The sequence below is a fragment of the Chiloscyllium plagiosum genome, unplaced genomic scaffold (assembly GCF_037043375.1).
Source record: "Chiloscyllium plagiosum isolate Xiang-an unplaced genomic scaffold, Cpla_swu_hap1 HiC_scaffold_35, whole genome shotgun sequence".
Taxonomy (NCBI): domain Eukaryota; kingdom Metazoa; phylum Chordata; class Chondrichthyes; order Orectolobiformes; family Hemiscylliidae; genus Chiloscyllium; species Chiloscyllium plagiosum.
In genome coordinates, this window is record NW_028270173.1 from 53048457 (window position 1) to 53074335 (window position 25879).

General features: G+C 47.5%; 1 protein-coding gene across 3 annotated transcripts; it reads right to left on the reverse strand.

The window, feature by feature from the left end:
• Positions 1–11524: 11524 nt before the first annotated feature.
• LOC148140896 (class I histocompatibility antigen, F10 alpha chain-like) lies at positions 11525–24244 on the reverse strand. Of its 3 annotated transcripts, XM_087978929.1 has the most exons (6): positions 24105–24244; positions 22671–22742; positions 22484–22579; positions 20709–20987; positions 13139–13246; positions 11525–11863 (listed from the first exon to the last, which is right to left on the reverse strand). In XM_087978929.1, exons 3-6 carry the CDS (start codon positions 22533–22535, stop codon positions 11811–11813), a joined length of 492 nt encoding a protein of 163 aa, XP_087835055.1. In that variant the 5' UTR covers positions 22536–22579; positions 22671–22742; positions 24105–24244; the 3' UTR covers positions 11525–11810. The 3 variants fall into 3 exon arrangements, 2 of the variants coding, with proteins under 2 accessions (XP_087835055.1, XP_087835056.1); XR_015752968.1 differs by having other exon boundaries at positions 11525–12377; positions 20709–22579; XM_087978930.1 differs by lacking the exons at positions 22484–22579; positions 22671–22742.
• Positions 24245–25879: the final 1635 nt, after the last annotated feature.

A 25879-nucleotide genomic window follows, 5' to 3' on the forward strand; every position in this document is an offset into this window, starting at 1 on the left:
AGTGGGTCATGTACAGGGAACCCAGTGTGAGGGTTAATGGAGTGGGTCATGTACAGGGAGCCAGTGTGTGGGTTAATGGAGTGGGTCATGTACAGAGAGCCCAGTGTGGGGGGTTAATAGAGTGGGTCATGTACAGAGAGCCCAGTGTGGGGGTTGATGGGATGGGCAATGTACAGAGAGCCCAGTGTGGGGGTTAATGGAGTGGGTCATGTACAGAGAGCCCAGTGTGGGGGATAATGGAGTGGGTCATGTACAGAGAGCCCAGTGTGGGGGTTGATGGGATGGGTCATGTACAGAGAGCCCAGTGTGGGGGTTAATGGAGTGGGTCATGTACAGAGAGCCCAGTGTGGGGGTTAATGGTGTGGGTCATGTACAGGGAACCCAGTGTGAGGGTTAATGGAGTGTGTCATGTACAGGGAGCCAGTGTGTGGGTTAATGGAGTGGGTCATGTACAGAGAGACCAGTGTGGGGGGATTAAAGGAGTGGGTCATGTACAGAGAGCCCAGTGTGGGGTTGATGGGATGGGTCATGTACGGAGAGCACAGTGTGGGGGTTAATGGAGTGGGTCATGTACAGGGAACCCAGTGTGGGGGTTAATGGAGTGGGTCATGTACAGGGAACCCAGTGTGAGGGTTAATGGAGTGGGTCATGTACAGGGAGCCAGTGTGTGGGTTAATGGAGTGGGTCATGTACAGAGAGCCCAGTGTGGGGGGTTAATGGAGTGGGTCATGTACAGAGAGCACAGTGTGGGGGTTGATGGGATGGATCATGTACAGAGAGCCCAGTGTGGGGGTTAATGGAGAGGGTCATGTACAGAGAGCCCAGTGTGGGGGATAATGGAGTGGGTCATGTACAGAGAGCCCAGTGTGGGGGTTGATGGGATGGGTCATGTACAGAGAGCCCAGTGTGGGGGTTAATAGAGTGGGTCATGTACAGAGAGCCCAGTGTGGGGGTTAATGGAGTTGGTCATGTATAGAGAGCCCAGTGTGGGTGTAAATGGAGTGGGTCATGTACAGAGAGCCCAGTGTGGGGGTTAATGGTGTGGGTCATGTACAGAGAGTCCAGTGTGGGGGTTAATGGAGTGGGTCATGTACAGGGAGCCCAGTGTGAGGGTTAATGGAGTGGGTCATTTCCAGAGTGCCCAGTGTGGGTGTTAATGGAGTGGGTCATGTACAGAGAGACCAGTGTGAGGGTTAATGGAGTGGGTCATGTACAGAGAGCCCAGTGTCGGGGTTAATGGGGTGGGTCATGTACAGAGAGTCCAGTGTGGGGGTTAATGGAGTGGGTCATGTACAGAGAGTCCAGTGTGGGGGTTAATGGCGTGGGTCATGGACAGAGAGTCCACTGTGGGGGTTAATGTGGTGGATCATGTATAGAGAGCCCAGTGTGGCATTTAATGGAGTGGGGTACAGGAAGGCTAGTGTGGGCGTTATCGGAGTGTGTAATGTACAGAGACTCCAGTGTGGGGGTTAATTGAGTGGGAAATGTACAGGGAGCCCAGTGTGAGGGTTGATGGAGTGGGTCATGTACAGAGAGCCCAGTGTGGGGGTTAATGGAGTGGGTCATGTGCAGAGAGCCCAGTGTGGGGGATAATGGAGTGGGTCATGTACAGAGAGCCCAGTGTGGGGGTTGATGGGATGGGTCATGTACAGAGAGCCCAGTGTGGGGGTTAATGGAGTGGGTCATGTACAGAGAGCCCAGTGTGGGGGTTGATGGGATGGGTCATGTACAGAGAGCCCAGTGTGGGGGTTAATAGAGTGGGTCATGTACAGAGAGCCCAGTGTGGGGGTTAATGGAGTTGGTCATGTATAGAGAGCCCAGTGTGGGTGTAAATGGAGTGGGTCATGTACAGAGAGCCCAGTGTGGGGGTTAATGGTGTGGGTCATGTACAGAGAGTCCAGTGTGGGGGTTAATGGAGTGGGTCATGTACAGGGAGCCCAGTGTGAGGGTTAATGGAGTGGGTCATTTCCAGAGTGCCCAGTGTGGGTGTTAATGGAGTGGGTCATGTACAGAGAGACCAGTGTGAGGGTTAATGGATTGGGTCATGTACAGAGAGCCCAGTGTCGGGGTTAATGGGGTGGGTCATGTACAGAGAGTCCAGTGTGGGGGTTAATGGAGTGGGTCATGTACAGAGAGTCCAGTGTGGGGGTTAATGGCGTGGGTCATGGACAGAGAGTCCACTGTGGGGGTTAATGTGGTGGATCATGTATAGAGAGCCCAGTGTGGCATTTAATGGAGTGGGGTACAGGAAGGCTAGTGTGGGCGTTATCGGAGTGTGTAATGTACAGAGACTCCAGTGTGGGGGTTAATTGAGTGGGAAATGTACAGGGAGCCCAGTGTGAGGGTTGATGGAGTGGGTCATGTACAGAGAGCCCAGTGTGGGGGTTAATGGAGTGGGTCATGTGCAGAGAGCCCAGTGTGGGGGTTAATGGAGTGGGTCATGTACAGAGAGCCCAGTGTGGACTTAATGGAGTGGGCCATGTACAGAGAGCCCAGTGGAAGGGTTAATGGTGTGGATCATGTACAGAGAGCCCAGTGTCAGGGTTAATGGGGTGGGTCATGTACAGAGAGCCCAGTGTGGGCATTAATGGAGTGGGTCATGTACAGAGAGCCCAGTGTGGGTGTTAATGGAGGGTTTCATATTCAGAGATCCCAGTGTCAGGGGTAATGGAGGGGATCCTGTTCAAGAGAGACATGTATGGGTGTAAATGGAGTGGGTCATGTACAGCGAGATCGATGGAGTTGTGGATAGTGACGAAGGATGTTGTAGGTTACAGAGAGACATAGATAAGCTGCAGAGCTGGGCTGAGAGATAGTGAATGGAGCCTAATGCAGGCAAGTGTGATTCATTTTGGTCGGAGTAACCAGAATGCAAAGTACTGGGCTAATGATAAGATTGTTGGTAGTGTAGATGAGCAGAGATTTCGGTGTCCAGGTACAGAGATCCTTGAAAGTTTCCACTCAGGTTGACAAGGTTGTTAAGAAGGCATACAGTGTTTTAGTTTTTATTAATAGAGGGATCGAGTTCTGGAACCATGAGGTTATGCTACAGCTGTACAAAACTCTAGTGTAGCTGTACTTTGAGTATTGTGTACAGTTTTGGTCGCTGCATTATAAGAAGGATGTGGAAGCTTTGGAATGGGTGCAGAGGAGATTTATTAGGATGTTGCCTGGTATGGAGGGAAGGTCTTATGAGGAAAGGCTGAGGGACTTGAGGCTGTTTTCGTTAGAGAGAAGGAGGTTGAGAGGTGGGCAGCACGGTGGCAGTGGGCGGCACGGTGGCACAGTGGTTAGCACTGCTGCCTCACAGCACCAGAGACCCGGGTTCAATTCCCGACTCAGGTGACTGACTGGTGGAGTTTGCACATTCTCCCCGTGTTTGCGTGGGTTTCCTCCGGGTCCTCCAGTTTGCTCCCACAGACCAAAAAAGAGATGTGCAGGTCAGGTGAATTGGCCATGCTAAATTGCCCGTAGTGTTAGGTAAAGGGGTAAATGTAGGGGAATGGGTGGGTTGCGCTTCGGCGGGTCGGTGTGGACTTGTTGTGCCAAAGAGCCTATTTCCACACTGTAAGTAATCTAATCTAATCTAATAGAGACATATAAGATAATCAGAAGGTTAAATAGGGTGGACAGGTAGAGCCTTTTTCCAAGTATGGGCACGGCGAGCATGGGGGGGGGAAAGCTTTAAATTGAGGGGTGATAGATATAGGACAGGTGTCAGAGGTAGTTTCTTTACTCAGAGAGTAGTAAGGGTATGGAATGCTTTTCCTGCAATGGTAGTAGATTCGCCAACTTTAAGTACATTTAAGTTGTCATTGGACAAGCATATGGATGTACATGGAGTAGTGTAGGTTAGATGGGCTTCAGATTGGTATGACAGGTTGGCGCAACATCGAGGGCCGAAGGGCCTGTACTATGTTCTTTGTCCAGGGAACCCAGTGTGGGGTTAATGGAGTGGGTCATGTACAGGGAGCCCAGTGTGGGGGTTAATGGGGTGGGTCATGTACAGGGAGCCCAGTGTGGGGGTTAATGGAGTTGATCATGTACAGAGAGCCCAGTGTGGTGGTTAATGGGGTGGGTCATGTACAGGGAGCCCAGTGTGGGGGTTAATGGAGTGGGTCATGTTCAAGAGAGCCATGTATGGGGGTAAATGGATTGGGTCATGTACAGCGAGGTCGGTGGAGTTGTGGATAGTGATGAAGGATGTTGTAGGTTACAGAGAGACATTGATAAGCTGCAGAGCTGGGCTGAGAGATGGCAAATAGAGCCTAATGCAGGCAAGTGTGAGGTGATTCACTTTGCTTGGAGTAACCAGAATGCAAAGTACTGGGCTAATGGTAAGATTCTTGGTAGTGTAGATGAGCAGAGAGATCTCGATGTCCAGGTACACAGATCCTTGAAAGTTTCCACCCAGGTTGACAGGGTTGTTAAGAAGGCATACAGTGTTTTAGCTTTTATTAATAGAGGGATCGAGTTCCGAAACCATGAGGTTATGCTACAGCTGTCCAAAACTCTAGTGCAGCCATACTTGGAGTATTGTGTACAGTTCTGTTCACCGCATTATAAGAAGGATGTGGAAGCTTTGGAAAGGGTGCAGAGGAGATTGCCTGGTATGGAGGGAAGGTCTTTCGAGGAATGGCTGAGGGACTTGAGGCTGTTTTCATTGGAGAGAAGAAGGTTGAGAGGTGACTTAATAGAGACATATAAGATAATCAGAGGGGTAGATAGGGTGGACAGGTAGAGCCTTTTTCCAAGTATGGGGATGGCGAGCATGAGGGGGCATAGCTTTAAATTGAGGGGTGATAGATATAGGACAGATGTCAGAGGTAGTTTCTTTACTCAGAGAGTAGTAAGGGTATGGAATGTTTTGCTTGCAACGGTAGTAGATTCGCAACTTTAAGTACATTTAAGTTGTCATTGGACAAGCATATGGATGTACATGGAGTAGTGTAGGTTAGATGGGCTTCAGATTGGTATGACAGATCAGCGCAAAATCGAGGGCCGAAGGGCCTGTACTGCGCTGTAATGTAATGTCCTATGTTTTTTGTCCAGGGAGCCCAGTGTGGGGTTAATGGAGTGGGTCATGTGCAGAGAGCCCAGTGTGGGGGTTAATGGGGTGGGTCATGTGCAGAGAGCCCAGTGTGGGGTTAATGGGGTGGATCATGTGCAGAGAGCCCAGTGTGGGGTTAATGGGGTGGGTCATGTGCAGAGAGCCCATTGTGGGGGTTAATGTAGTGGGTCATGTGCAGAGAGCCCAGAGTGGTGGTTAATGGAGTGGGGAATGTACAGAGAGACCAGTGTGAGGGTTAATAGGGTGGGTCATGTACAGAGAGCCCAGTGTGGGGGTTAATGGGGTGGGTCATGTGCAGAGAGCCCATTGTCGGGGTTAATGGAGTGGGTCATGTACAGAGAGTCCAGTGTGGGGTTAATGGAGTGGGTCATGTACAGAGAGTTCACTGTGGGGGTTAATGGGGTGGATCATGTACAGAGAGTTCAGTGTGGGTGTTAATGGAGTGGGTCATGTACTGAGAGTTCACTGTGGGGGTTAATGGGGTGGATCATGTACAGAGAGTCCAGTGTGGGTGTTAATGGAGTGGGTCATGTACTGAGAGCCTGGTGTGGTGTTTACTGGAGTGGGGTACAGAAAGGCCAGTGTGGGCGTTAATGGAGTGTGTAATGTACAGAGAGTCCAGTGTGGGGTTTAATGGAGTGGGTCATGTACAGAGAGTCCAGTGTGAGGGTAATGGAGTGGGTCATGTACAGGGAGCCCAGTTTGGCGGTTAATGGACTGGGGTACAGGGAGCCCAGTGTGGGCGTTAATGGAGTGTGTAATGTACAGAGAGCCCAGTGTGGGGGTTAATGGAGTGGGTCATGTACAGAGAGACCAGTGTGAGGGTTAATGGGGTGAGTCATGTGCAGAGAGCCCAGAGTGGGGGTTAATGGAGTGGGTAATGTACAGAGAGACCAGTGTGAGGGTTAATGGAGTGGGTCATGTACAAAGAGCCCAGTGGGGGGGGGGGGGGGGGGGGGGGGTTAATGGAGTGGGTCATGTACAGAGAGCCCAGTGTGGGGGTTAATGGAGTGGGTCATGTACAGAGAGTCCACTGTGGGGATTAATGGGGTGGATCATGTACAGAGAGACCAGTGTGAGGGTTAATGGAGTGGGTCATGTACAAAGAACCCAGTGGGGGGGGGGGGGGGGTTATTGGAGTGGATCATGTACAGAGAGTCCAGTGTGGGGGTTAATGGAGTGGGTCATGTACAGAGAGTCCACTGTGGGGGTTAATGGGGTGGGTCATGTACAGGGAGTCCACTGTGAGGGTTAATGGGGTGAGTCATGTGCAGAGAGCCCAGAGTGGGGGTTAATGGAGTGGGTAATGTACAGAGAGACCAGTGTGAGGGTTAATGGAGTGGGTCATGTACAAAGAGCCCAGTGGGGGGGGGGGGGGGGGGGGGGGGGGGTTAATGGAGTGGGTCATGTACAGAGAGCCCAGTGTGGGGGTTAATGGAGTGGGTCATGTACAGAGAGTCCACTGTGGGGGTTAATGGGGTGGATCATGTACAGAGAGTCCAGTGTGGGTGTTAATGGAGTGGGTCATGTACAGGGAGTCCACTGTGAGGGTTAATGGGGTGAGTCATGTGCAGAGAGCCCAGAGTGGGGGTTAATGGAGTGGGTAATGTACAGAGAGACCAGTGTGAGGGTTAATGGAGTGGGTCATGTACAAAGAGCCCAGTGGGGGGGGGGGGGGGGGGGGGGGGTTAATGGAGTGAGTCATGTACAGAGAGTCCACTGTGGGGGTTAATGGGGTGGATCATGTACTGAGAGTCCACTGTGGGGGTTAATGGGGTGGATCATGTACAGAGAGTCCAGTGTGGGTGTTAATGGAGTGGGTCATGTACTGAGAGCCTGGTGTGGTGTTTACTGGAGTGGGGTACAGAAAGGCCAGTGTGGGCGTTAATGGAGTGTGTAATGTACAGAGAGTCCAGTGTGGGGTTTAATGGAGTGGGTCATGTACAGAGAGTCCACTGTGGGGGTTAATGGAGTGGGTCATGTACAGAGAGTCCACTGTGGGGGTTAATGGAGTGGGTCATGTACAGGGAGCCCAGTGTGGGGGTTAATGGAGTGGGTCATGTACAGAGAGTCCACTGTGGGGGTTAATGGAGTGGGTCATGTACTGAGAGCCTGGTGTGGTGTTTACTGGAGTGAGGTACAGAAAGGCCAGTGTGGGCGTTAATGGAGTGTGTAATGTACAGAGAGTCCAGTGTGGGCGTTAATGGAGTGTGTAATGTACAGAGAGTCCAGTGTGGGGTTTAATGGAGTGGGTCATGTACAGAGAGTCCAGTGTGAGGGTAATGGAGTGGGTCATGTACAGGGAGTCCAGTGTGTGTGTTAATGGAGTGGGTCATGTACAGGGAGCCCAGTTTGGGGGTTAATGGAGTGGAGTACAGGGAGGCCAGTGTGGGCGTTAATGGAGTGTGTAATGTACAGAGAGCCCAGTGTGGGTGTTAATGCAGTGGATCGTAATGCATGGAATGATGCTCGGCCCAGAGAAAATGACTCCTTTCCCATGGGAATTCCAGTATTGCCGGCCTAAGACCTTCCCCAGGGGCAGTAAAGAGATAGGATATTCCAGTCCATGAGGTTAGATGTCCCATTAAAACAGGATTAAAGACAGAGGAGTTAGCCATCTGTTTACCTTTCCCCCAGCCCAGCCTATCCCACTTCCTGGACAGTACCCTGGTGTTAAGATTCAAACATCAGAGATGGAACCTGACTGGGATTGTATGAATGGATTAAAATTCATTGATGTATTCGAATAATGTAAGGTCCGTGTGAAAAGTGGCATATTGTCCCTGATTGGTAACAGCTTGAAGAGATCAATTTTTCCCAACAGGAAAGGGAATCACATTTGCATATGCATGAATAAACACCGGCCAAGCTTCCAAATTGCTCCGTCTAGTTTTCTTAGGCTGTGGAAATTGAAGAGAAAACCATCCTTTTCAAGGGCATCATCACAGCTGAGCCTGGGCTGGGTTAAACATGGAGTATCCTTCTCCTCCCCGCAGTGTTTATAAGACTTTAGACCAGGAATGATGAAGCTGTTTGGCTTCTCCCAATTGACAAAATTAAAATTGTCCATTTCAATAGTTTCCCATTTGCTTGGAGCTTCTCTGATCTCGGGGTTTCTACATCCTGGAGAATGGGGTGAACCAGCTGTCCCTGTTCCAATCAGTGACTAGGAGGAAGGGGAGTCTGGAAGAACAAACCACCATGAACCCATATGGAAGGGCTCGGAGTTAAAAATACAAGGTTAGCAGCAGAATTGGCCAATGATTATTTCAATCTGTGAGGGACAGAATTTGGGCAAAGAGATATCCTCAGGTGGTAAAGGAAAGGGTTGAAGATAATAACGACAATTTACCACAAGTTAAAAAGGAAACCCAAGAAGGGGGAAGTGAAATAAAAAAAACTCAGGCATTTTCACTGTCATAAGGAAGGAGACATGAGTTGCAATGTTGGTGGTTTAGGAAAAGCACTGGGAAGAAGGATGTGGTAAAACAGGAGAAGCCAGTGAGGTTTGTTAAAGCAGTAAAGGAGATCGATCACAGTGGAAGCTAAAAAGCTGCAGTAGGAATGTCCAGCCTGGTCAGGGGTTGGTTGAGAAGAAAGGGCCAGATCTCTTTAAAGAACATTCCTGTGCAGGAGGAGGAGCAGGGAAACAGGAAACATCAATCTTTGATGCTGAGGAATGAGGGAATATGTCATTCAAAAGGAGGACAGGGGCAACCCCAGTATCCATGGAACTGGTTTCCGTGGTTTCAGTTACTGCCACCCGAACACATGAAAGGGAATGTTCCGGAACCAGGAGGCTACCGGGAAGGTAAGTTTCCCATGTAAATGAATGGGCTCGTTCCTATCTGCTGTTTCAAGCTTCCGCGGATAGGTCCTGAAACATATCCCCGCTGGGTACAGGGGAGACTACTGTATTGACAGAAGAGATGGTAATATGTTGCATTCAAATTCAAAGTGAGGTTGGAGAGTCTGGTGAAAAGTGGTGGAGGGTCAATAGGAGTACAGTTTATCCTTGGAAAGGAGGCAGCTGGACCACGGCTGGGAGTAATACCTACTGTGTTTGGAAAACCAGTTGAAAACCCAACAACTGAGGTGTCACAGGAAATATATTCTGGGATTTTTCTTGATTGTGTGGGTAGATGCCAGTGTTGTAACTGGACTGGAACAGTTTGGATAGGGGAGTGGCAAGTTCTCGAGCACAAGCCTTCAGTACTATTGCCTGAATGTTATCAGGGCCTGAAGCCTTTGTAGTACCCAGTGTCTTCAACTGTTTCTTGATATCACGTGGAGTGAATTGAATTGACTGAAGACTGGTATCTGTAATGCTGGGGACCACTGGAGGAGGTTGAGATGACTGAAGATTGCTGTGAAACCTTCAGGCCTATCTTTCACACTGATGTAATGGGCTGTTTCATCAGTGAGAGTGGGAATATTTGTGGAGCCTCCAGTGAGTTGGCTGGATGTGGCAGGACTGCAGAGCTGAGGTTGTGGGATTGCTTAGCTCTGTCTATCACTTGCTGCTTATGTTATGTGACATGCAAGTCGTCCTGTTTGGTGGCTTCACCAGGTTGGCACCTCATCTTCAGGTATGTCTGGTGCTGCTCCTGGCATGCCGTCCTACACTCCCCATTGAACCAGGGTTAATCCCCTGGCTTGGTGTTAATGGTTCAGTGGGGGCTATGCCAGGCCATGAGGTTACAGATTGTGCTGGAGTATGGTTCTGCTGCTGTTGATGGCCCACAGTGCCTCATGAATACCCAGGCTTGAGCTGCTAGATCTGATCCAAGTCTGTTCCATTTAACACAGTGATAGTGCCACACAATATGATGGAGGTTATTCCCAATCTGACAGTGGGACTTTGCCTCCACAAGGACAGTGCGATGGTCACTCTCACTGAGACTGTCATGGACATTTGTACCTGCAGCTGCCAGATTGGAAAGATGGAATCAAGTATGTTTTTCCCTCTTGTTGGTTCCCTCACCACCTGCTGCAGACCCAGTCTAGCAGCTATGTCCTTTAGTACAAGTCTGATGTTGGTATCAAACCCACCACACACACTCATCCTCAGGGAATATCGATGGAATGGAAGCGATGTCCAGAATCTACATCAGGTTCTGACACAATCTCCATTCCCTCACACTTGTGTGTTCCCACTCTCTGGGAATGGACTTTCCCTGATTGTGTTGACAGGTATGGAGTTATCATTTGGATTTTACAATAGAGGCAGATGGATATTGGTCACTATGTAAAGGTGATCATTTTAAAGAGGTCAGAAAGTCATTTAAAACAGTGATCTCTGTGTATCAATTCTACAAAAGCTTGTTATTATTCTCATCTAGCAACCAAACAGAATCCCTTGGGTGTGAATGAGTTAAGAGTTGACACTGCTGAGTTAATGCCAAACCGGGAAAAGAGAGAAAGGTCAATAGTTTCATTTTGACTTCAGAACAGAAGGTTAAAGGTCTCAGTTCAGGGGTGAGAACAGTTTTCTCCTTGCGAGAAATTGATATTTTCAGTTCAATTCAGGATAACTAGAGACCCGAGCCAGAGGGCTGCAGTTTCTGGAACTTCTCAACCGGGAGAGTTTGGATCAAAGTCAGTTGTTGGAACTGGAAAGATTGAAACGATCCGAATTGTGAAAGGTTCATTCCAGCAGATTTGGGAAGGAGTCATGAATCTGTCTCAGCATTCCAAGGATAAGGGAGAGTCGGTAAAATAAAAACTGACAGAGTTGACCTTTTAGTGAATATCTGTAACCGTGCTGTGGAACAGATTGAATCTGTTTTCTTATTTGCACAAAGACCTTTCTGACTGCGGATATATACTGTATATAAAATACACAGCTTTGGTTGTTTCTTTTCCTTTCTTGTGTCAACATGGACTCCCTTTGTAAAAGAACATCAGCAGCCTCGTGTGAATATGTTTCAGTGACTAACCTGCATGGTAACCCGATCTACAAATATTCCACCTCGAATCCAGGTTTCATTCCAGGATTGGACTGTCCTTGGTGACCGTCAGCTGGAACCAGAACATCATTCAAACTGACGGGGATTTTGTTCCTGCAGATGGAATAAGTGTGACACAGACTTGCAGGAAGTGACTGAGGGAACAGAGTGTCAGGAATAAAATCCATTTTCATTTTATTCACGTTTCTTACATTCTCATTATTCAAGCACTGTATCATTTTTCAAACGAGAATTACATTGTACCAAAATATAGCTGACATAGTTTAAAAGATTCTGACAGGATTGATCAGGTGCAATGATTTTTTTTATCAAAAGTTATTGCCTCAGTATAATCATTAACATGTCCAATTGGAGAATAGACTTGAAGCTAAAATCCCATTCCTGGAGAGTGGACAGGTCAGGGGTCACTTTACAATTCTCTCCTGTTAATGTCTCAAGGATTGTGTGGGTCATTCAGCTGGTGAGCCTACCCCTTTCCTCAAGTATGGTCAAGTATGTGTCTGAGTGTGAGAGGGTGTGTGCATGGGTGTTTGTTTGGAGGAAAAGGTAGATTTTCACTCTTCCCCCACCCCAGCAGCCTGGGCCAGCCATTAAGTGAAAGTGCGATATCTTCTGGGGTGTGGTACATTTTATTTTGTTCCAAAACTACAGACTTACAGACATTTTCAACCATCCAGTTCTTAACACACATTGAACAAACCTCACTTTGAGCTTTCTGGTTAGTTTGGGGAAGGCTTGTTGGGGAGTTGGATGGTCTTCACTCCCTCAGTTCACATTGAACTGAAGCTCAACATCTGCTGGTTCCAAGAGCCACAAGCTGCTGCTGTGTAAATGAATAGAATCGTTCTTGTGAAATCATTAATAAAAACATCAAAATCAATAAGTTCACAAATAACTTCTAGTGATTATAAATGACACACATTGGAGATTGTAGTTAGACAAATGGTGATAAGTTGTGACAGATTTTAGTATTCAACAAGAAATCAGATTTATAAAATTTCTGTAGATATTTATCTCAGAATTAGAATTTGTAAAACTGACATTTATGTACAGAGATTTACATAACATTTGAAATTTGTTAACGTCAGATGCAAAATCAATTTCCTTCAATATAAAAATTGCCCCTGAGTTCCCTCAGGACGTTGCCTTATTTCTGGTCAATCAGTGACCCACTGAAGACAGTGAAGATGAGAATCTGTGATGGAGGAACCATCTGTGAAGATCCCTCTGACGGTGATACTGCTCACATTTCTGAGACGGGATGGAAACGCGACTTGAGAAGGTCTCGCTTGAGGGATCAGGATCCAAACTTGCAGACCTGGGATCCACTGCTTAACCTGTAGAAATACATTCCCGGAAAATTGATCTCAGTCCTGAAAGAATTGGGTGTGAACAATGAGCTGTAATTCTGTGTGTCTGCTGTGATAAGGAAGGACAGACAATGATGTCCATGTTCATACTGGAACAGGAGAATCCCATTATTCCGGAATGAGGCTCCGGGAATGAGCTGTAGTGGGGCCCAGGAAACACACAAGGTCAGGAATGGACAGACACAAGGCAATCACTTCAGGGTGGGGAGGGGAGGGGAATTAGTCTGACAGGGATTAACAGTGTCTGGGAGGGTGGGACAGGGTCAGGAGGGGAGGGGAATTAGTCTGACAGGGTTTAACAGTGTCTGGGATGGTGGGACAGGGTCAGGAGGGGAGGGGAATTAGTCTGACAGGGTTTAACAGTGTCTGGGAGGGTGGGACAGGGTCAGGAGCAGAGTGAAAATGTTATACATCACTGGAGCTCCGTTAAAATGTCACTCAACAACTCATGAAGGAGCAGGAACAGAGATATCAGAAGCTGAGAAAATAAAGACAGACTGTGAGAAACGGAACAAAATATCAACTTGACCATTTTGAGTTATTGTCGCTCAGTCACAGGACCCAGGATTCAATTCCCCTCAGCATTAACAAACCAGACTCAGAGAGCACAGCACAAAGGGAGTGGAGGAAGAGGGATTGGAAGGAGAGAGTGGATGGTGGGGTACTGGAGATTCCCCCACACTCACTCTGTCCCCTCAGTTCCACATTCCCCTCCCTCTGATTCTTACCTCTCCAGGGCTTTTTCCAGATGATCATTCCGAATCTTGCAGCCATTGCAGCGACTAATCCAATCACAATTCCAAGATGAGCATATCCTGCACTGTTTTTCGGGACTTCTGAAATACATTTGAATAACATCAGGATTATCTCTGTTCCTGGATCCGTTCCCAATTCGTGTCGATTCGAGACAATTGAAAAGAACTTATCCGTTGGGACTTGATGGGGTTGGGTCAACATTGGTTTGACCGTCACCCAGTTTCACTCTCCTAAAGTCCCTAAAGATCTTATTGAAGGGGGTGTAAAGAACGTGTTGTCCCAATCTAGGGGGATAATATCCATGTTTACAGAAGGTGCTAGATTGAGAGACGGACTGAAGGGACAGTAACAGAGTAAATGAGTGAATTCCATCTGCTTCAGTTTTATCCAATGTGGGGAAGTGTGCAATCATCCACTTTGGATCTGAGAAAGACAAATCTGAACCCTTTCCTGCTGTTGTGAAATTATACGATGTTAAATATAGTACATTTAGCAAGGCCCTGTATAAACATCATAAAAATCTCATGCATGTTCCATTAAAAAACACAAAGCTATTCGAGTGTTGGCCTTTAACTCAAGGGGGTTACAATATAAAGTGACAAAGTGCATCTTCGGTTAGACTCTATCCAGAGAATGACATTGTGTCCTGAACATCAAACCTCACATCAGACAGACTGTACTTGGAGGGAGGTATAGTGGAGATTCAGTAGAGTGAATGATAAGCACTGGACACATTAACCTCATTAATTTGCTCCTGGGATGTGGGGGTCACAGAGACAGAAATGGCTGCAGCACAGAGAGAGAGAGACACCCTTCAGCACATCACGTCCGCACCAGTTAACAACAACCAACAAACTGTTCTAATCCCATTTTCAAGCACTTGGCCATAGCCTTGTTAGCCTTGGAATCACAAGGGCACATCTAAATACTCCTTAAATGCTAATGAGGGTTTCTGCCCCAACATCTGAACAGACAGTGAGTTCCAGATTCCCACTACCCACTTTTCCTCACCGCTCCTCGGAACGTTCTCAGATTTAATGTGGATGTTCTCAGACTTATATAAAATCTATTCCCCCTGTTCATTGATCTCTCCACCCCACAGGGGGAAATGTTTCTTCTGTCTGCCTTATCTGTGCTCCCCATGATTTTATACACCACCGTGGGCGGCACGGTGGCACAGTGGTTAGCACTGCTGCCTCACAGCGCCAGCGACCCGGGTTCAATCCCCGCCTCAGGCGACTGTCTGTGTGGAGTTTGCACGTTCTCCCCGTGTCTGCGTGGGTTTCCTCCGGGTGCTCCGGTTTCCTCCCACCATCCAAAAAGATGTGCAGGGTCAGGTGAATTGGCCATACTAAATTGCCCGTAGTGTTAGGTAAGGGGTAAATGTAGGGGTATGGGTGGGTTTCGCTTCGGCGGGTCGGTGTGGACTTGTTGGGCCGAAGGGCCTGTTTCCACACTGTAATCTAATCTAATCTAATCTAAAATCCTGTCCCTTCCCACTTCGATCTCCTCTGCCGTATGTAAAACAATCCCAGTCTGTCTCATCTCTCTTCATAACGGAAACTCTCCAGACCAGGCATATCCTGGTAAATCTCCTCTGCACCCTCTCTAGTCCGACCACGTGAATGAACGAATGATTTCATTGTCATGTGTATTTTACAGTGAGAAAACAGTAAGATACAGTGAGAAGATTTTTCACTGTCACCACAATCTGAGGCCATTTTGATTAGTTTTAAGAACAAGGGGACAGCACAGTGGCTCAGTGGTTAGCACTGCTGCCTCCCAGTGCCAGGTATCCAGGTTCGATTCCAGCCTCAGGCGACTGTCTGTGTGGAGTTTGCACATACTCCCCATGTCTGCATGGGTTTCCTCCCCCAATTCAAAGATGTGCAGGTCAGGTAAAGTGGCCATGCTAAATTGCCTATTGTGTTCAGGAATGTGTAGGTTAGGTACATTAGTCAGGGGTAAATGTAGAGTAATGGGGAATGGGTTCAGGTGGGATATTCCTCGGAGGATCAGTGTAAACTTGTTGGGCCATAGCACCTGTTTCGACACTGTTGGGATTCTATTTTTAAAAAACCAAAAAAATGAGAGTTAAAGCTTCAAGGGAGTCCATGAGGCCTGATCATCGATGATGCTGCACCACGATCCCTCTCCCACTGCCTCGCCCACTCTCTACACTGGACCCAACCAACGCTGAAACTGCCACTCTTCAGGCACCATCCTGTATATCTGGGCCAATTCTCCTCTGCCACCGCCTTGCTGCCATCTGCACCGGATCCACCAACATCAGAGTCGCATCTCTCACCATTTGGCCAACCTCACCAATGTCACTATGAGGCCCTACCACAACTGTATCTCCATCACTAGAGCTGGGTCCAACCAATGATGAAGTTACTGATCCTCAGGTGCCACCTTTTGCTGCTGAGCCTACCCTACCAACATCGCCTCCGCTTGGTAGCAGCTGCCAATTCTGATGCCAGCTCCCCATGCTCGGCCCTGGTAAAGTAAGTAAGCAAGGCTCACTTACCACCATCACAAGGTCCACACTAGGCCCACTCGAGTCCACACTGGGATACTTTGCTGCTGCTGATGCTGTCCAAGCTCAGGAAAAGAGGTGAGTACAAACAGAAAGACCAAAAAAATGTGGAACTATACTCCACCGCCATCTTGATGACACATCGTGCCTGTAAATCTTTTTTTATTACATTAGATTCCTGATAGTGTGGAAACAGGCCCTTCAGCCCAAGAGGTCCACACCGACCCTCCGAAGAGTATCCACCCAGACCCATTTTTTTCTCTTTTTCTTCCTGTCCGGGAGCAGAGGGAGACAGAGTGGAGGTGATGTTGGAGACCAGGAGGTTGCCGGGAAAGCAAGAGAACAGTATAAATTCTTACCTTCGCAGCCCGAAGCCTTTTTCCTGTCCGGGAGCAGCAGGAGACAGAGCAGAGGTAGTGGTGGAGACTAGGAGGTTGCCGGGAAAGTAAGGACTTAGTATAAATTTGGGCAGCGGCTAAACCCGAGATACTATACGTGTAGTATCTCCCTCCCCCCCCCCCCCCCACTCTAACCAGAAGAAAAGGACTCTGTAAGGTAAGGCTTTCTTTTACTTTCATTTCTTTCATATATTTAAGTGTATTGTTTGGTTTTAGTTAGTTGATATAAAGCTAAGGCTTACAATGGCAGGGGACCTCAGACCTGTGGCATGTGCCTCTTGCTTGATGTGGGAGCTCAGGAACGTGGCTGACGTCCCTGACTCTTACATTTTGAAGAAGTGTGTCCAGCTGCAGCTCTTGTTTGACCGTGTGATGGCTCTGGAGCTGCGGATGGACTCACTGTGGAGCATATGTGATGCTGAGGAGGTCGTGGATAGCACGTTTAGTGATATGGTCACACCGCAGGTTAGAACTGCTGAGGGAGACAGTGAATGGGTGACCAAAAGGCAGAAAAGAGCAGGAAGGCAGTGCAGGTGTCCCCTGCAGTCATCTCCCTCCAAGACAGGTATACCGTTTTGGATACTGCTGGGGGAGATGGCTCACCAGGGGAGGGCAGCAGTTGCCAGGATCATGGCACCGTGGCAGGCACTGCTGTTCAGAAAGGCGGGAAAAAGACTTGTAGGGCCATAGTCACAGGGGATTCTATTGTAAGGCGAATAGATAAGCGGTTCTGTGGCTGAAAACGAGACTCCCATATAGGCACCAACAATATAAATAAAAAATTGAGATGAGGTCCTGAAAGCAGAATTCAGGGAGCTCGGAGAGAAGTTAAAGTGTTGGACCTCACAGGTAGTGATCTCGGGATTACTACCAGTGCCACATGTTAGCCAGGGTAGAAATGAAAGAATAGGCAGGATGAACATGTGGCTTGAGGGATGGGGTAGGGGGGAGGGGTTCAGATTTGTGGGACATTGGGATCAGTTCTGGGGAAGATGGGACAATTACAAATTGTTGGTCTACATCTGAACCAGACTGGAACCAATGTCCTTGGGGGAGTTTTTGCTACTGCTGTTGGGGAGGGTTTAAACTAATGTGACAGGGGGCTGGGAACCAGAAGAGAAGACTAGTAGACAGCGAGGTGGACACTGGAGACTATGAGGATCATGAAGTTAGCATTACCAAGGGGAAGAGTAGGCAGACAGCAGATGAATGCAAAAGAACTGGGTGGCCTGAAGTGCAGATACTTTAATGCAATGTGAGTAAGGCAGATGGACTTAGGGCTTGGATTGGTGCCTGGGAGTATGGCGTTATTGAGATCACAGAGACTTGGTTGAAGGAAGGGCATGATTGGCAACTAAATGTTCCAGGATATAGATGCTTTAGACAGGAAGGGAGGGAAGTAAAAGGTGGGTGGAGGAGTTGCATTGCTTGTCAGGGATGATATCACGGCTGTGCTAAAGGAGGACACTACGGAGGGCTTGGGTAGTGAGGCATTATGGGTGGGGCGGAGAAATAAGAAGGGTGCAGTTACATTGTTGGGGCTGTATTACAGGCCTCCCTGCAGTGAGCGAGAAGTAGAAGAACAAATAGGTGAACAGATTATGGAAAGATATAAAGGCAACAAGGTGGTGATGATGGGAGATTTTAATTTCCCCAAAATTGACTGGAATACACTTAGTGTCAGAGGTCTGGATGGGGAAGATTTTGTAAGGAGCATCCAGGAAAGTTTTCTGGAGCAGTATGTCAACAGTCTGACAAGGGAAGCGGCCATATTGGACCTGGTGTTAGGGAATGAACCAGGCCAGGTGGTAGAAGTTGCAGTGGGAGGTTTTCTTTGGGAATAGTGACCACAATTCTGTAAGTTTTAGAATATTCATGGACAAAGATGAGAGTGGTCCTAAGGGAAGAGGACTAAACTGGGCTAAGGCCAATTATATCAAAATTAGGCAGGAGCTAGGAAATGTGGATTGGACACAGCTATTTGAAGGGAAGTCCACATTTGAGAAGTGGGAGGCTTTCAAAGACAGGTTAAAGATAGTGCAGGATAGGCATGTCCTTTTGAAAACAAGGGATAGGAAAGGCAAGATTCATGAACCGTGGATAATCGGAGAAATCATGCAACTAGCCAAGAGGAAAAGGGAAGTGTACATAAGGTCCAGGCAGCTTAGAACAGAACGGGTATTGGAGGAATATCGGGAGAGTCGGAACAATCTTAAATGAGGAATCAAGCGGGCTAAAAGGGGTCATGAAATAAGGAAAATCCCAAAGCCTTTTATTCATATATAAGAAGCAAGAGGGTACCTAGAGAAAGGGTTGGTCCACTAAAGGATAAGGAAGGAAGGTTGTGTGTCGAACCTGAGAAAATGGGTGAGATTCTCAATGATTACTTTGCATCAGTGTTCACTGAGGAGAGGGACATGAGATTAGAGAGAGAAGTTTGTTTACTCTGGATCACATTAACATAAAGAGACAAGATGTGTTGGATAGGCTAAAGGATATTAAGGTGGACAAATCTCCAGGACTGGATGGGATCTAACCCAGGTTGCTGAGGGAGGTGAGAGAGGAAATAGCTGGGACCCTGATAGATATCTTTGTAGCGTCCTTAAACACAGGTGAGCTGCCAGAGGACTGGAGGGTTGCTCATGTTGTCCCCCTGTACAAGGAGGGTAGTAGGGATATTCCAGGTAACTACAGACCAGTGAGCCTGATGTCAGTGGTGGGAAACTTGCTGGAGAAGGTACTGAAGGATAAAATCTATTTATATTTAGTAAAGAATGGGCTTATCAGTGATAGGCCACATGGTTTTGTGTGGGGGAGATCGTGCCTTACCAACTTAATAGAGTTCTTTGAGGAAGTGACCAAGTTGATAGATGAAGGAAGGGCTGTAGATGTCATACACATGAACTTTAGTCAGGCATTTGATAGGGTTCCCACGTAGTAAACTAATGGAGAAAGTGAAGTCACATGGTGTGCAGGGTGTTCTGGCGAGGTGGATAAAGAACTGGTTGAGCAACAGGAGACAGGGAGTAGTAGTTGAAGGGAGTTTCTCCAAATGGAGAAAGGTGACCAGTGGTGTTCCACAGGGGTCAGTGTTGGGGTCACTGTTGTTTGTGATATACATAAATGATCTGGAAGAGGGCAGAGTTGGTCTGATAAGTAAGTTTGCAGAAGATATGAAGTTTGGTGAGGTAGCAGAAAGCATAGAGACTGTCAAAGTATACAGGAGAATAGGGATAGACTGGAGAGTTGGGCGGAGAAGTGGCAGATGGAGTTCAATCCAGGCAAATGTGAGGTGATGCATTTTGGGAAGTCTAATTCTAGAGCGAACTATACCGTAAATGGAAGAGCCTTGGGAAGAGTTGTTGGGCAGAGAGATCTGGATGTGTAGGTCCATTGTACCCTGAAGGTGGCTGGACAGGTGGATAGAGTGGTCAAGAAGGCATATAATATGCTTGCCTTCATTGGACGGGGTATTGAGTATAAGAGCTGGCAGGTCATGTAAAAATTGTACAAGACATTGGTTCGGCCGCATTTAGAATACTGTGTACAGTTCTGGTCGCCACATTACCAAAAGGATATGGATGCTTTGGAAAGGGTGCAGAGACGATTTCCAAGGATGTTGCCTGGTATGGAAGGTGCTAGCTATGAAGAAAGGTTGAGTAGGTTAGGTTTATTTTCATTAGAAAAAAAGGAGATTGAGGGGGGACCTGATTGAGGTCTACAAAATCATGAAGGGTACACACAGGGTGGATAGGAATAAGCTTTTTCCCAAGCTGAAGGATTCAATAATGAGAGGTCACACATTCGAGGTGAGAGGTGAAAATTTTAAGGGGGATACACGCGGCAAATACTTCCCAGGATCCATCATGTATTCCCATGCCGTGGTTGTCCTGCCCCAGTACATCACCTTCGCCTTATCCAGAGTGAATTCCATTTGGCACTGATCAGCCCACCTGACCAGAACATCTATATCTTCCTGTAATCGAAGGCTATCCTCCTCACTATGTCCCACCACACTCATTTCATATCATCTGAGAATTTACTGATCAACCCTCTAACATTCAACTTTACATAATTTCTATAAATCAGAAACAGCAGTCTTACTGGCTGGTCTAGCATTTATAAATCAATCCTAATTGGTCAGAGGGCAGTTGAGAGTTACCCACACTGCTGTATGTCTGGAGTTACATGGAGGTGAGAACGGCTGATTTCCACCCAAAAGGGAATTCATGAACCAAACAGGTTTACACAACAATGGTTTCATTGTCATTATTAGACTCTTAATTCCAGATTTTCATTCAAATCAACTTCCACCATCTAACAAATGGAATACAAACTCAGGTCACCAGGATGTTACTCAGGTCTCTGGATTAATAGTCTCGTGATAATACCACCACGTCATCACCTCCCCTCCTCACTAAAAGAGGGAATTCCACCCACCATCATTTTACCCAATCCGAGGAAGTGTGAGTCCAAGAAAATCTAAGAAAATCTAAAGTCAATCTCAGAAAGAGCTATCAAAGTATTTTCATAAATTTTAAAAGTTTATGCGTTGTAAAAAAAATTGCATGGACACACACAGACACACAGACTCCAGTCCCTTACCCCACTGATAGAGCAGGGCCTCTGCCAGGCTGCTGTGGTCAATGTGACAGGAGTATTGATCCTCATCCCCAGCATTGATCTCAATCTCTTTCTGGATCTGATGGGTCCCATCGTGGTTCGGTCGAACCCCCGAGGATTGGGTCTCAGACATGACCTCTCCATTCCTTAGCCAGGTCACCTCGATGTCTACAGGATCAAACCCAGTGACCAGGCAGGAGAGAGTGAGCGGCTTGTCCTGACCATTGGGCTCCCTCCTGGAGATGAACACTTCAGGCTGAACTGTGATGGGAAAGGGTGAAAACACAAACAACAGACAGACACTGAATGGAATGGGAGAGCGGTTTCATAGATCAGTGAGGTTAGATCAGAACATGGAGCAAAACTGAAATACACACCTTTCCTTCCAAAATACTGCTTTCCAGCTTGGAAATATCTCTTTAAATCCTGAACAAACCCCTGCTCTAGATGTTTCCCAATATTTGTTCCAGGATTCATCAGAATCCCATTTTTCTTTAGTCTTCACTGCATTGTGATTGGTTGTGATCCATCTCATTCTATCTTGTTTGAAGCTGAGATAATCCTTTCCATAAAATCCAAGTCGCATCGATCTCTTAATATCGCCGTCATCAGTGATTTCAACAATTGTTATCCATTGAAACGTGTGAATTCCCATCGGTGATCAAACAGGAAATAGTATTAAAGTTTTTGCAAATAAATGACAACGTGCCTGATCTGAGGGGAGGGTAATCTAGTATCAAATAGAATTGGAAATTATACTCCAGTAATGAATGGTATCAGGAGGTTAGTGCTGGAGTCGGACTGAGTGGGGTGATCCAGGGGTCAGCACTGGGAGACGGACTGAGTGGGGTGATCTAGGGGATAGACTGAGTGGAGTGACCCAGGGGTCAGTGCTGGCGGGTGGACTGAATGGGGTGATCCAGGGGTCAGTGCTGGGGTATGGATTTGATCATCTCCACTGCTTTATCTCTCAGATATTTCCTACAGAGCTTCTCACTGTCCTCTCACACTGCCTGTTGGATTCACATTGCCCATTCTGTAATATTGGGAAAGAGCAATGTCTCCCTCCCCCCAACCTTATGTATGAACAGACATTGAGACCCAACAAGCTGCCCATTCCTGGAGGATCACACCCATCTCACCAGATTCCCATTCACTCAATCGTAAACCAACTCCTGATCTTCATCAGTATGACACATTTCATAAATGCATACCTCTGGCTCACACTGTGTCACATGTGGAATGTAGAAATGTTACAAGGAACAATATAACTCAGGCTCAGCACCTGCCTGTCACTCATTGGAAAGAACAAATAAAATTAAGTTTGTTTTTAAAAAGCAAGTTTCTTGATCTCTAGGAATGCTGAAGTGTGATGCAATTCATTACCTTTAGTAATTGTTTTAAAAGGAAGCAATGTGGGAGATAATTTGGACACAGGAAGGCTCCTACAAACTTGCAAATGATGAAAATTGAAGTTTGATACTGACCAGGGTGTTGGGGATAACTTCCCTGCTCTTCTTCAAAGGTTCATCAATATAAAGCCAACGGACACTCTGTTCAGCATCTCATCTGACAGACAGCAACTTCAACAGCACAGCATTCTGTACAGCCTGAACTGGCATGTTCAGTGTAACTGCTGTGTTTATGTCCTGGGGTGGGGACTTTGTACCTACAACCTTCTGATGCAGAACCCAGAGGGACACCACCTACACCACAGTCAACATTACCATTCAGAAATTCCCCATCACCGATCTTACCAGATGTCTGGTTTGTACTTTTCATCATTGTATTCAGATTCTCCTTTGCCATGTCAGATCGTGTATTCCCGAGACCTGTGAGATATTGCCAGTATTCTGCATCAAAATAGTCCACCATGAACTGCTGATGAACATTAGTGTCATGACAATTGAGTTGAACTCCATTGACTATCGCAATGTTACTCACCTCCGGAAAATCCTTAATGCCAGAGACTGCCGTGTCGATCACAGTCAGTGAGTCGGTGTCTGCAAATATCAGCTAAAGAAGGGGTTAATAACCATCTACACAGTACTGAAGACTTATGCCCCAGAAATTCCTATGCACCTAACCAAGATGTTCCAGTACAGCTCCAACACCAGCCTCAATGTGACAATGTGGACAAATCCAACCCAGTGAATTAACCACCCCCATCAGCCTACTCTCGATCATCAGTAAACTGATAGAAAGTGTCATCAAGCAGCAATAACCTGCTCAGTGACACCCAGTTTAGTTTCTCCAGGGGCCACTGAGTTCCTGACCTCATTATAGACTTGGTTCAAACATGCACAAAAAAGCTGAATTCCAGAGGGCAGGCAAGAGTGGCAGCCCTGGGTATCTAGGCCACGTTTGACCAAGTGTAGCATCAAGGCATCCTGGCAAAGTGGGAATCAGGGGGAAAACTTTCTGCCGGTTGGAGTCATACCTGGCACAGGAGAAGATGTTGGAGGTCAGGCATCTCAGCTCCAGGACATCACTACAAGAGCTCCTCAGGGGCCTTCTCTCCAGTATAAAGTCAGAAATAGGGATGTTCACTGATGATTGCACAATGTTCAGAATTGTTTGTGATTCCTCAGGCACTGAAACCGTCCATTACCAAATGCAGCAACACCTGGGCAATATTCAGAAAGAGCTTATGCTCGAAACGTTAACTCTTCTGCTCCTCGGATGCTGCCTGACCTGCTATGCCTTTCCAGTGCCACACTTGTGACAATATTCAGGCTTCGGCTAGTAAGTGGCGAGTTATACTAGCAGCACACACAGGCCTCGTACTGACCAACTGAAACCGGTGGGAATGTAACTATCTCCCTTTGACATTCAATGGTGTTGTAATCACTGAATTGTCCAGAAACTGAAGTGGATGAACCACATGTATACTGTATGCAAGAGCAGGTCAGATGTTGGGAATTCTGCAGTGAGTAACTGCTGACTCACGGCCTGCTTAATTGTTAGCCCATCCACAACACTCACTCCTTACATGAGGGTATCACAACTGAGCCTGGACTGGGTTAAACATGGAGTATCCTTCTCCTCCCCGCAGGGTTTACAAGACTTTAGACCAGGAATGATGAAGCTGTCTGGCTTCTCCCAATCGATGTGAAAATTAAAATTGTCCATTGGAACCATTTCCCATTTGCTCGGAGCTTCTCTGATCTCGGGGTTTCTACATCCTGCTGTCAGGAGACCTGGACACAAATCCCATCAGTCTCCCAGACTGTGCTGCCTTCAATGTGTAAAAGATCAGGCTGGCTGTATAACAGGCGGCTGATCAAACATCCCCCATTTCAAATTCTCACCAAGAGATTCACATTCACCACAGACACAGAGAGAGAGAGAGAATGGAAAGCTGAATTCTGTACTTACCGGGAGAGACCCAGGAAAAGCACAGGGAGAAAATGATCAGCAACATTCTGGGAATCCACTGTCGTTATTCCAAGCAAAAACGGATTGGGGTAAAAGCTGCTGATAATGGACTGGAAATGACAAAGAAAAACTTCTGTAGTGAGTCCATTCTCCAAGTTCGATGGAAATGTGATCACTTCCTCCAACTCAAACAGAGAGGGGAATCATTGGTTCGTATCAGGAAAAAAACACCCAATTAAATGTGAAACCGTGAGCCTATCCCCAGTTCCCGGGAGCCTGAAAGGCAGACACACAGGGGTTTGACACCAAGAGCTGCAGGTTTGAGACGCTGCCCACATCAGGAACAGGGATCGCTCCAGGAGGTGAAAGCACAGACCGTGTGCTGCAGCTGAATTGGGAGGGAAATCCTCATTCTCCATCCGACAGCCCCGCTCCCACTCTTCATCAGAAAGGACAGTGATCCCTATCCAATTATAAAAGCTGGTCATGTGAGACCCTGAACTCTCATCTCTATCCGGGTGGATGCATCCCTCTTTGCATCCGTTTAAACTTGTACATTTCCCCATGTATCCAGCGTTATGTGTTAAGATCTGTGTGTCTGGATATGGAAGACACTGTTTATCCCTGCACACAGTGACCTGGCTGGTGCAAGGCAAGTACCAGGTGTCCCTGAGCTCCAGTGTGAGGTCCTGAAGGGCCCATGGTCTGAGAGTTACTTCTGGAGCAGGCCTAGAGTCAGTGCAGTCTCAATCAATGGGTGGGAATCAGATAGCTTCCCAGTCAGATCTGGAGTCAGGCAGGGCTGCCCTCTCTCTCCTGCCTTGTTTGTGTGCTGCATAGAGCCATTTGCCGAGTCCATCAGGAAGGATGCGAGCCTGAGAGGGGTGACTATTCCTGGCAGTGGGGGCCTGCAGGTTAAGGCCTCCCTGTACATGGATGACATCGCCGTTTTCCGCTGTCCGTGCGCAGACTCATGTGCATATATGACCAGTTCGAACGGGCCTTTGAGGCCAAGGTCAACCGAGGCAAGAGCGAGGCCATGCTCTTCGGGAACTGGGCCGACCAATCCTCGATCCCCTTCACCGTCAGGACCGACCACCTGAAGGTGCTGGGTATTTGGTTCGGGGGGGCTGGGGCGTGCGCCAAGTCTTGGGAGGAGCGTATCAGCAAAGTGAGGCAGAAACTGGGCAGATGGAAGCTACGGTTGCTCTCCATTGCGGGAAAAAACCTGGTCATCAGGTGTGAGGCACTGTCATTGCTATTATACGTGGCACAGGTCTGGCCTATTCCCAGAACCTGTGCTGCTGCAGTCACCCGGGCCATCTTCCAGTTTATATGGAGGTCAAAGATGGACCGGGTCCGAAGGGATTCACTGTATAAAGATCTGGGCAACGGGGGAAAAAATACACCCAATGCCACCCTCACCCTGATGGCCACCTTTGTGTGTGGCTGCATCAAGCTGTGCGTGGATCCCTGGTACGCAAACACCAAGTGTCACTACGTACTGAGGTTCTCCCTGTCCCCGGTGTTGCGAAGGATGGGCCTGGCCTCGCTGCCGCGGAACGCTCCGAGTAGTTGGACCGTTCCGTATCACCTGTCCTTCGTGGAGAAGTTTATGAAGAAAAACACCTTTGACCACAAGTCCATCAGGAAGTGGTCAGCACGTAGTGTCCTTGAGACCCTTCGGGAAAATGTTTACATATGTATGGCATTACCAATTGTACAGATTATCAAAATATTTTATGAATAAAGTATATTTTTGAAATAAGAAAATT